The 12014-nt window shown below is 42.5% G+C and overlaps 1 protein-coding gene across 1 annotated transcript; it reads right to left on the bottom strand.

Annotated features, from left to right (window-relative positions):
- Window positions 1-6572: 6572 nt before the first annotated feature.
- Window positions 6573-8512, bottom strand: LOC117581989 (odorant receptor 24a). The gene is made up of 5 exons (XM_034269484.1): window positions 7992-8512; window positions 7107-7479; window positions 6946-7044; window positions 6721-6873; window positions 6573-6659 (listed from the first exon to the last, which is right to left on the bottom strand). The coding sequence occupies exons 1-5, from the start codon at window positions 8510-8512 to the stop codon at window positions 6606-6608; spliced, it is 1200 nt and encodes a 399-aa protein (XP_034125375.1). The 3' UTR covers window positions 6573-6605.
- Between the last annotated feature and the right edge of the window lie 3502 nt (window positions 8513-12014).

Here is a 12014-nt window from a genome sequence, read left to right as displayed (position 1 = left end):
CCTGCTCCTCCGGAAACGTTCCTCCCGAAAACTTTGCGAAGCAGACAGAATATTCCCTTGCTGTAGGGTTTTCCTTGTCTCCTCTTTTCTGCGTTTTTTGTGCTCTCCTTTTTTGTTGGTCCAAACAAATAGGCGTCGATTAGGCAAATCAACGCATTTGTATGCAGATTATGTGCTGCTGCTGCTGCTGAGGGAAAACATAGTCAGAGATGGACAGGAGCAGGAGGGGCAGGAGAACACAGACAGCAAAATGGGCGGAGGGGCACACAGACACCAATGGACAGCAAAATGAGAGGAGGCAGAGTGAAAGCGAGGGGTAAATGGCGAGGGGAACTCCACACTCTTTTTGCGACTCCGCCATTTAGGCGATCAACTGGGCGTATGAGTGATAAAAACATGGCCAAGCATTTAATAGGGGAAAACAACCAACAGAGGTGGGAGAGTTTTTTTGTGGATTTTTTCAAGGTTAATGCGTTGGAGTCAATGGAAAGGGGTGCTGAAATAGAGGAATTTTTTCGAAATTAAACATTCTTTGTCCAAAGAAATTTTCTTTTTTGGAAAAATAGAAGCTGTGATAAAAATGCGAATTTTTAGATTTTAAGTAAATGTCAGAGAAGACCATCTTCAAAATCTCTGAGAACCATTAAAATCAAGTGTCAAAAAGGTGGAACAACTTGAAGATTTACTATTTAAACTGATTTACTGAGATTTACTGACGTAGCTCAAACATATCCCAATCAAAGCAATAAATAATAGAACCATAACTTAGCTTTAACCTTTAACCTTAAAATTGCTCCATGTTCAACACCAAAACAAACTCAAATTTAAGCCAAAAACCCCCTCAAAATATTTCCACATTGAGGACCATATCGGGTGACATCTGTTAAAGCAGGGAAACATCTGCAATTCGAGGGAAAACTCTAAGCACAAATTCAAAAGCAGGGGACAGGAGGAGCAAACACTTATCCCGTGCCACACTGGCCCCTCCCCCCTTCCGCTATATCCCTGCCGCTGCCACATCAAAAAGGCGAAGCGAAGCTTCTCGTTTGTCTGTCTCCATTTCGCCCTATCTCTTCACGGGCGCAACATTGTCATGTATCATTACCATTTCAATTCACTTGACTTCCTGCTGTCCCCTCCCTCCTGCACCCTTCTTGCCTGTGCATCAACTTATTTTATTCCTGCCGCATGCCACGCTTTTCGTGTAATTTCCTGCCACTCCAGCTGCCGGTTGACGGTGTTGCCGCGTCTGTGTCTCGTGTGTCTCTCTCGTGTCGCGCTTTAAACAACAAAGATCTTTTTGCTAATTTCAAGCGATTGCTTTACAACATTTCAAATACCACATGCCACTAAAGTGCCACAGTGCCCAACCTCCTGCCACAATCAATACGGAGAGTACAACGTTTGTGTGTGTTGTGCTGTGCTGTGCTGTGCTGTGCTGTGTCCCTTGCCGCGTGTTGAATTTCAATGCATACTTTTAGGCCGTACATCAAAAAAATATTTTTTTGCCATTTCACATATCACACAAGGACGAGGACGAGGACGGGGACGGGGACGAGTGGCGAGAGGCAAAAGAATTTCGGCAACGGCTTTACGGGTGGTGGGTGTTTTTTGCGTGTTTGATACCCTGTAGTATAGATGTAGCACTTAAGGGGTGTGTTGGCTGTTGCGAAAGTGGCAGTAGAATGAGAGGGAAGCTAAAGAATTCTTGGATAAATCTTCTATGGTCTATCCACATGCTCTGGCGGAGGAATAGGGTCCCAAACATTGAACACAAAATTCAAGTTGATCTAGCGTCAAGTCAGTCAAGTATTTCCCGTGGGCAACCCATTAAAGAAACATTCCCTTAGCATTCAGAGTTCTATGAACTTTAAGCAAAAATTATTTATATCTCAAAAATATCCTCACTTTTCTCCATTTCAGTTTATATTTGTAATTATAAATCTGCTTTTATGTCTTCAAATCGTTCAGCCTGAAGGTACAATCCAAGGGTACCTTCTAGTCTTTACCGTTCCCCAACTAATTTATATCTCTTTTACTTTTTTTGCTCTTCTTTTTGCTATATTTCCCTAGAACTCTCCTTGACTGCAGGAATCACATGCGTTTGGCACTTGACGCCAAAGGGAAAGAGCAAACCAACAAAAACAAAAAGCAACAACAAAAAGACGCGCAGACGATGACGCGTTTTTTTTTTGTCTTAGGCGCTGCCTGTTGTTATTGCTGTTTCTGTTGGGGGGGGGGGGGGGCCGTTTTATACCACTTGCAAGTGGATTTATTTTGCAATGCCCCAACGGAATTTTAATGGATCCCGATACCGCCCGCTCCCTCTGTCTCTGTCGCTGAACGTGTCTTGGCCTCTTCTAGGGCATCACAAAAGGCCCAAAGACTTTGGCGCCTGCTTAAAATTTCACTCATGTGGCGACGCTGGCGCATACCCAGTCTCTGCCCCTCCTACAATCGTTTCGTTTGGAAGGTAAGAGTGTGGGGCACTCGCATGCTGGGGTCACCATTTTACAGTTAGCTTCAGCTTCGTCGTCGTCGCCGTCTCTGTCCTGTCCTTCGTTTTACGTTCGTTTCACTTGGCCCTTCGCGCATAAAATGCGGAAATTTAATTAGTCGTGTAGGTAAAAATTACGTTTAAAATCATTTCATCCTCGTTGGCAACAACAACAAAAAGAGCAGCAGAAGCAGAAGCAAAAGCAACGGAAAAAGCAGCAGACCAGCAGCGGAGGGGGAAAGGGGCAAAGGAAAAGGAGAACCAAAAACAAAACACAAGATCATTTTTAAGCCCCAATTATGTATTATTAAATTTCTAATTCAAATATGAACAAATCGTATAAAATTGTACTTAAACCCGAATTGTTCAATTTAATTATGGGGGTGCTTTTATTTTTAATAAATTGCATAACAAACGAGCAGGTATTGGGATGGCCTAGTGCCAAAAGATGTACACATGTATGTACATACATAAAGAAAAGTGCTAAACTCAAGGAGACCGGTTTCACATTCAATTTGTAGGTAGCTAATCGCATTCCCTATGACTGAATTCCACTATCGATGAAATATGGAATTTTAGAATTTGTGGATCGAAAAACAAACATTAAAATGTGGCGAAAAATCATGCTAAAATTCCTGCAACAATTTATTTAACATTTCAATAGTTGAATATAGATAGAAATTCCCACAAGTGCATTTAATTTCCATTGTCTACTTGCATTCACTTTCTCCAGGCACGAACCATGGCAGTCCTAGCCATTTGATTGTTGGCTTTTACGGCAACAAGTTCTTTGCAAAATGCCCCTCAATTTCGGCATCGTTTTGAGCATTTTGTTACCTTCCATCTGGCTGGTCAGAGGGCAGAGGGCAGTTGCCGATTGATATACCAAAGGATGTAGGAAACAATTCACTTCATTATTTATTTTATAACTATTGTTTTTATTTTTTAGCGTAGAGTGATCGCCTACGTGGGTGAAGTGGAAAACGCCAAAACCACTCGAGTTTATTGTGCCAAAAAGGAGTTCACTGAATCAATTAGCGAGCCACACAACTATGCCAGAGTGTATGTCGAATTTACTTCGTTTGGCTCTAAATCTGGAAGGTTTACGTGCACCATTGCTAATAAGGGAAGTCCATAAATCGTACATGGTAGAAGTTTATTGTGTGAATTCAAATTCAGAATTCAGAAAAAAAAAAGAAAATCTTTTAACTTTTGTGTGAATAGTGAATAGAATTTCTTCTGCAGCTCTAAACTTTGCCGAATCGTTCTATAACTTTTCAGTGAACTTCCCCAGAGACCCCTAGATATAACACCTGTATAAATAAGCCCAAGGCCCAGCATTTTGAGTGCATTAAAATGCATAAATAATACACATATGAGCATATATTGAAAATATTATTTGTATCGTTGATTAATTTCCATTTCTTTGAATCAAAAAATATGCATTGAAATGGAACAAAAAAACTATAAATATTTATGGCACACACACAAAAAGCGCGAAAGTATTTATTTAACTTTTTTAGCTACTTGCTTCATTTATTTGTATTATTTGTTGGTTGTTTTTGGAGTATTTCTGCTGTGTGTGTGTGTGTGACCCCCAGGCAGAGAGAGAACCTCACTCAACCCCAAACCCCACTGCTTACCCGCTTAACCACACTTCAGCCAGCACTCATACTCATCCACAGTCCAACATTCACATTCACATTCACATTCACATGTAGTTAAGCTTCACCTAAATACATTTTTGCTAGAATAAACAAGCAACCTTGGGTGTTTACCATAAAAAGTAGGTAAACTTGAGTGCAAAAATTGCGTAGCAAATGCGGATGTGTGGCACACACACTCACACACACACAACACACAACACATGCACAAACACCCACACATATACACACACCGAAATGCACATAAAAATGTGAAAACGAACAACATTAACAAGGACCATAAGAGCGGGTTTTTCTGGGTGTGTGTGTTGTGTTGTGGGAGAGTTTTTTTGGGGCATGCTTTTTGTGTGGAAGCTGGAAACAAGTTCTGAGTTCTGACTGAATGGAAACGAAATAAAAATAACAAGCAGCAAGCAACAAGCAGCAGCAGCAGCAGCAGCAGCAGCAGCAGAAGAAAAGGCCAAATGAACAGAGAAGAGAACCTCTAAAATAGGAAAACAAAAAAGAAAATAACTACAGAGTTACAGAACTAACAAAATACCCTGCAGATAGCTGGTACTAAAAATATAAAACTTAAATTAAGAAACATGCAAATCCTAATTAAAACTCTCTGAAAACAAGTGCAACAAAAATATTCCAACAAGAGAAAATCAGAAAATATAAAACAAAAAGTTAAGAACTAAAATACATTTAAAACTACAAAAATACTGGAAAATAGCAGGTGCAGTTATATTAAAAATAATACGAACCTAAATTCCAGCAATATCTAAAAAATGCATTAAAAAATATAAAGATATGGCAGAACTCTCTTCATCTGCTGTTGAAAACAACTCTCACCATGCTCTTCCTGCTGCGCGCAATACCTGGCAAGCCCCTACCCACGCAACAAGTATTACAGGGTATACAACAACTAAAGGGCTGTCGCAGGAGCAAAGAGAAAGGAAGCTGCTCATGAGGTTACCCTTGCACATAGTGTGAGAAAGAGGGCAGGAAAGGCGTCAGCAGGCAGGCAGACCCTAGTAGACGGGGCGAAAAGGGGCGAAAAGTCGCCTCAGCTCGTCTCGTCTCGGTACGGTTCGGTTCTGACGTCGAACACATTACAAGCAAAAGCACTTTTGACAAAAGGAGGCGCCAGCGAAAAACAAACAAACAAATGGCAAAAGAAACAAAAGACAGAAAACAGACAGATGGACAAACAGTAATAAGGAAGGAAAAAGACAGGGAGACAGACAGAGATAGTAGATAGGCTCATTCATGTGCGTGTAAAGGATTTCAAGGACTACAACATTAAGCAGAAATAAGAGCAAAAGAAAAGAAAACGAAACGAAACGAAACGGAAAAAGTATGGCAAGAATTTGGCGCATGAACAATGGGGAAAAACCAGCAAAAAATAAAGCTCCGAAGAACCCCAAAACACAGACAGACGCAGAGAGTACATCAACATCAGTGAAGAGGTTGTCTTTGAGAGGAAGCATAAGCGAGACGGAGAGAGAATGGGCACGCATATGAAGTGCGGAACGATCCACATGGAAAAAACTCTATACAGAGAGACATGATAAAGGGAACCACATTCCATGAGCTACTGCTAAGCCACACTGGAAGAGGGAGTGTAAAAGAGCGCTCAGGCATGCTTGGACAACTATTTTGGCTTTCAGAAATTCGTACCTTAATAATTAAAAACATTTGTTAACCATTTTGGTCAGTGTACACTCCCCGCACCCATCCGGATGTCATTAAGGTGTGTGCGTGTGGGGCATGCGTGTGTTTGTGGTAGTGGAACTGCAAGTGCGAGAGCATGGAAATGAACTGTAAGCACAACTGCAGCCTGAAAATGGCCAAGTGGAATGGCCAAGAGGAAAGTGCCAAAGAGCATTGCAGCGGGACGAGCATTGTGGGTGTGTGGGAAAGCAGACCAAGGTTTCGCCCTAGAGAGCTGTGCAATTCCGAGAGGGCTGCAATGAGGACCGGTAAAGAAACCAATTTGCCAGAGAGAAAGCAGCAAGGCGATAGGGCAGCGGTAGAGGGGATGTTAAGGTATGTTAAACAACATTGCAGCTTTAATTCGGCAACATCCAGAACAACAATCAGAGGGTCATTCGAGAGAGTTGCAGAGGGAGCAAAAATGAAAAGTAAACCGAAACACGAATTAACGCACAGACAATGTAAAATTGGAAGAGAGACAGACACACACACACACACACACACAGAACACAAGCATAAAAGAAATATTACAAAAGGAAATGAGTTTCAGGTGAATTGAAAGGAAAGAAAATTATACAGGAAAATGCAATATCTGTATGAAAAAATGATTGGAAAATGATCGAAGCTCTACGAAATTACACTGATATTTCGTTTTTCAGGAACTATTATTAAATATAACAAAAAGAGGTTCCAAGTGTGTAGCTCTAAGACTTAAGAAGTTCCCGAAGTAGGAAGCGATTTTATTATCTTATCACGGACGTGGCCAAAGCAATCAAAGAGCCGGTGAAGCGTAGAATCTAAAGATAAAAACAAAACAATAGAAAAACCTTAAAACCAATCAAATGGCAGTGCACCCACCGATGTGAGCGTCTCCAGCGAGGGCGAAAAAAAAGGAATCTTAATGGTGAGCACTTTCTGAGCCCGAGCCACCATCAGCAGTGCCATTTTCTGCACGCGCACGCTATGACCATACCAATGACTGGAAAAGGTAGATCGAGCCAAATCCGAGCTCTAGATAGAAGAGGAATTAAGGTTTCCTTCAAGAAAGTTCATCTGAGAATGAAAGATATCAGCCATAATCACCGCTTCCATGATGTGTGTACCTCCCAAGCAGTACAAAAAGATTTCCGTGCCCACAGCACAGGTGTACACCAAATAAACGATGATGCCAACGCCAGAGAACTACAAGAAAGTCAAAGAAATAAAATATGCAACGATCTCTAAGGAATAATAATATAACCCACCAGCAGCATGTCCACAACACTAGTGCCTATGATTAGGGAAGAGGTAACAAAATGTCCCAGTGTGATCTCCACCATGACACCCGACACTCGCTCCGTGAGTTGCGCCACCTCGTTGTGCCGATCCACCAGCTTCTCGAACTCTCGCACAATACGCGCCTCATTCTCTGCAGTGGGGCGTTCTTCTATATTGGCAACCTCCAGCAAATCGTTGACATCATCGCGCAGGGAGAGCAGCAGCACCGTTAGATACAAACAGAAACCAAGAAAGAAACCATCGGCGCCCACAAAGCAAACGACAGTGATGTAGCCATGCCAGTGAACGAGAACGTAGGTGAGGGGGTAAAGAGGCAAACGAAGCAGGGGATCTGGAAAGCTTTGGAAAGAGAATAATATTAATTTGGCAGTATACGAAAAAAAAAAAAATGCGAGCAACAACAAAGACAAGCACTGAAAACTCCGCAGAAATGAGCTTATTGTGACTCCCTGCCCTTGCATATGGCCTACGTGCAAACAACTCCAAGGCGAAGGCGAAGGCAAAGCAAAGAGAGAACTGCGAAAAATTGTTTTTGCAATTTGCATTGAATTCTGCCAGCGCGGCTGTTCTGTCGCTGCAAAAGCTCAGCAGGTCAAATACAAACAGCGACAATGTATTTTGTTTTTGCATTGCTATCTCGATGTCGCTCGATGCTCGATGTCGTTGGGGGTGGAATGCAGGAATGCAAAAACTGAGTCGCGCCGATCGAATGCACTGACTACCGCGTGACCAGCGAAGGTATATTCGACTGGGTGCTCATGCTGCTCGCTAGTGTCTACTGTGCTGTATACGATCACATCATGCCCGTACTCCTAATGCTAACAGGGTATACATCACATCACTTCACTCACATCATTTTAAAAGGCGTCTCATATATCCAATCTTTGCCATGGGCACGTCTCAGCACATTGTCCAGCAAATGTCTCACCGAATACGAAGTGCTAGTACAAAACCCAGCGCAGAGCAGCAAAGTCGTCAGCCTGGTGGCCAGCGTAAAGAATCGCTTCTTGTATCCAAGTTTTCGCTCCGAGCGTTGTGCCTCCGTTAAGGTACGAACCCTCTGAATCAACGACTTGAGCTCGTCTTGGTAATACCAAATGCAGACCATCTTCAGCAGGGAAAGTATACTCGAGGCCACTGGACACAGGGCATCCAGGGCAGTGGCTATGTCAATGGATATGTAGTGTATGCCATAGTAAGCCTCCGCATAGCAGCCGTAGGTAAGGATGAAAAAGTTAAAGAAACTCCAGAGGCGCAGCCCTAGAGTGCGCTCCTGTTCCGGATAGAATCCAATCAGCGATAGTGCAAACTTTGGCAACAGAAAGTAGTGCCCCTCCATGGCATATGACGAGGTGAGGAATCGAGGCAACATCTCTACTGCTCCGTGTACACTTTTCAGCTCATGATGCCGGTCCGTACGAACAGCCTTTTATAGCCTAAAATCACCCAAAGGATGAGGGGAGGTCCTTTGAGCAGCATAATTGATGAGTTGGGGCGTTCTCCTTGCTTCATAGTTCAATAAGTTTTCAGATTGTTAACCCTCAATTAGGCAAACGTTTTTCGGTGGGGTTAACGGGTTAAGGGGTTAAGGGGTTATGCGGCCGGCCGGCCGGCCGGGAGGGGGCGTGGCAAATTGGGCGTGTGCTGGTAATTAAACTTTAGTTTTCGGTAAACGATTTCCAATGACCTTTTGCGGCATGAATTTTATGTCCGTTTTACAGGTAACAAGCCATGACACGCACGCAGAGGCGTAGTCGGGAAGAGGGCTACAGATTGGAGAATGTTTGGTGGTCAATTGTTTGGGATTTCTGGGTAAATGTGTGCCGCTTAATCGACTAGAGGGATTTGTAACTTATTTGAACTACTTTAAATGTAGATTCTCAATATTTGTCCTCTCCCAGTGGGGCTTAGCAGGGAAATCGAAAAGATAACTAAATATTTCTCTTAGAAGTCATCAATTCAAGGGTTCCTAGATCACGTAAGAGAATCCCAATAATTGAGTTATAATTTCCAATAAAAAGCTGTGCAAATTTCATTCTAGACATCTCTAAAACAAACCTTTATTTTAACAGTAACCTTTCAGAATATTGGGGCCTGTTTCCCAATCTACTTTCATTGCTGCTTAACTAGAAGTTATTGCAGGATTAGTTCCAATATTTAACCACTTCCCAACGATCCTTTGCCTGTCAAAGATCTCTCCACACCAACCCAACCCATTGAAATACCATAGAAATCGATGACTCGACCATCAAAGGATATTTCACCCAAAATGTCTGCATAGTGCAGGCGCCAGCCAGCCAGAGGAGTTGCCAGGCAACTTGCAGTTTGTATAAATATTTTATATGCTGTCCGACGGCACTCCCTATCGTCTCTCCCTCTCTGGCTGAGTGTGTGTGTGTGTCCATATTAGTGTGGATCTGCCTGTGTGTGTGTGTGTGTGTGATGATTATGCAAACTGCAGTTATTTGGTGTATGCAAGGCAGGCCAATAAATTAATTTAGAGAGAAGGCTGCGCTGCTTGAATGGTTGAATGAATGAAGAGAGCGAGAGAGGCAGGTCGGGGCAGCACTTGGCGATGGCGTTGAATGTCCCTCCTGGTTGCCAGCCTGTCTGGTGGCCTTAACAGGACATGGCCGGGAAAGGCAAGAGCGAACAGTCAGGCCAAGCCTCAAGCCAAAAAGCCAGGCCCCGAAAACTGGAGACGCCTTAGTGACGAGCACAGGACGGACTTTGGTCTCCGGCTCTTTGCATAATTGATGGCTGCAGGTGTATTTGCGCTCAAATGAGGCATGCTAAACACATGCCTTTGACACTTATACACAGAGAGGTCCTGGGCAGTGGCCTTAAAACACACACAAACACGCAGCCTAAAACAGGGAACGTCCTGCTGCTGCTGCCAACTGCTGCGTAACCCGTACAGCAAATATAAACATAAATATTCATATAAATATTTAAAAAAGTAGAAGCACACACAGAGGCAAATAAAAAGTGTGTGCCTTAAATGTGGGTTAAATTTGTAAATGGGTAAAACAATTTTCAGTGGGTGTTTAACTTGGAACTTCAAGGGGACTTGTCTGTGCAGAGATTTAAGTTGGAAATGGAATGAACGAGAGGGAATATGAAGCGGAAGTTAATGTAAATTTAAACTTTACTTTAGATGAGAGTAAATATTATATTACACTATCGAATAATCGCTGTTCCCTTGAGAGTTTTGCACAGTTAACTACAATTACAACCCACAGGGCAACTTATAATCTAAGCGTCTCTTGGGCCCACAAATTCCCATTTGTGGGATCTATCTTGCCGATGTTTGACTTTCTCTCACCTAAAGGTAAAATTCTATGTGTTTAACATCTCTAACAACATGCCACGTATCGAGCCTCTGCTAACAAAGGACACGGGTCCCTTAAACCTACGCCTCTATTGCTGTGGAAAAAAGTCCCCAAAAAAAGGATCGACGTCCATTCAAATTGAAAAATTTACGTGAAAAACATGCAAATGTATTCCATAAACACAATGAGTTTAATGTGCGACACACACAAAACTGAGCGGAAAGAGAGAGAGAGAGAGAGGACAGACAGAGAGGTGAAACTTATGGGCTGACAGTGTTCAACCGCATTCAGGGCTACGATTTGTAGGCCACACGACCGACATAAACCCCAACCCAAAAGAGAACAAAAAAAGTAGAGAAAATATATAAAACACTCCATTTTTTTTTTTGGTGTGTGGCAAACAGAACTACGTTTGGGGGGGCGGGTGTTCATTTTTTTCATGCCTCGCTGCTCTGACATTTTATTGACAAAATTATTGAACACGTTTCGACCGAGCCGCAACAGAAATCTAGGAAACGCAGGCGGCAACATAATGGCGGCTCTCGGCCCAAAGCCTACCATTGTGTGTCCCCCACCTGGGGGCCATGGGGCGGGTCTGCTATATACAGGTGAGAGCATTGCCAGGGGTTGGAGCAATGGAGTTTAGTGTCTGGATGAATGGGATAATGGCTCGATGGTTGGGGCAGCGCGTCGCGTTGGGCATTGAATTTATATGAATTTATAATTGAAAATTAAACAAGTGGCAAAATGTTTGGTCAGCCATCAAGCGCTGATGATTGAATGCTCTCCAAAATGCTAGTTGAAAAGGAGGAAATGCTCACCTGCTTAGCAGTTGTTGCGTTTTGAGGTGCTCCTTCATGGGTATCTGTAAGAAATGTATTCAAATTGTTTTAAATAGTCGAAAATCAGTTGGATAGAGGCAGAACAAATATTCAAAGATCTTCCTTGATGGATAGTTTCCTAAAACCACAAAAAGAATTAATTTTCATGCTTTTCATGAATTGTTTTCTAAAAAACAATCGTAGATTCTCCGTCTCCCAGTGTGGCTTAGCTTGAGGGCGTTAGCACTGATATTCGACTGAAAATTATAGAGGAGTTAATATCAGCCGAATATTTCTTAAGAATGGTTCTCTGTATAACTAATGAATTATGGAAAGTTTCAAAAGTTCCTTAAGACCTGAAGATAATTGTTGTTAGCCTGGAAATGCAATTTGGATTTCCCATTAGTTTTAAGATCTCACAACTGCTTGTTATTCCTTGAGCTGCACTCCGTTTAAATATCATTAATCATTGCTCCCGTTTCAATCAAAGATATATGTACAAAAGCAACTCCACATGATGCCACATGCACCATCCACATGTCATTTTCCATCTACCCCTGAAATGAGTTTTGTGACAGCAAGAGAGAGATGAAGAGGGAGAGAGAGAGAGAGAGAGAGAGAGAGGCAGCGACATTGAGTGCAGGCTGGTTGCACGTTGCATTTATAATGACAAATGCATTTTTGATAGAAAACCCCATGGAGCGTCAAAATTCTCATTTGT

The sequence above is a fragment of the Drosophila guanche genome, unplaced genomic scaffold (genome assembly GCF_900245975.1).
Source record: "Drosophila guanche unplaced genomic scaffold, DGUA_6, whole genome shotgun sequence".
Classification (NCBI taxonomy): domain Eukaryota; kingdom Metazoa; phylum Arthropoda; class Insecta; order Diptera; family Drosophilidae; genus Drosophila; species Drosophila guanche.
The sequence above is the reverse complement of the archived record's forward strand: the minus strand, read 5'-3'. Positions and strand labels throughout refer to the sequence as shown.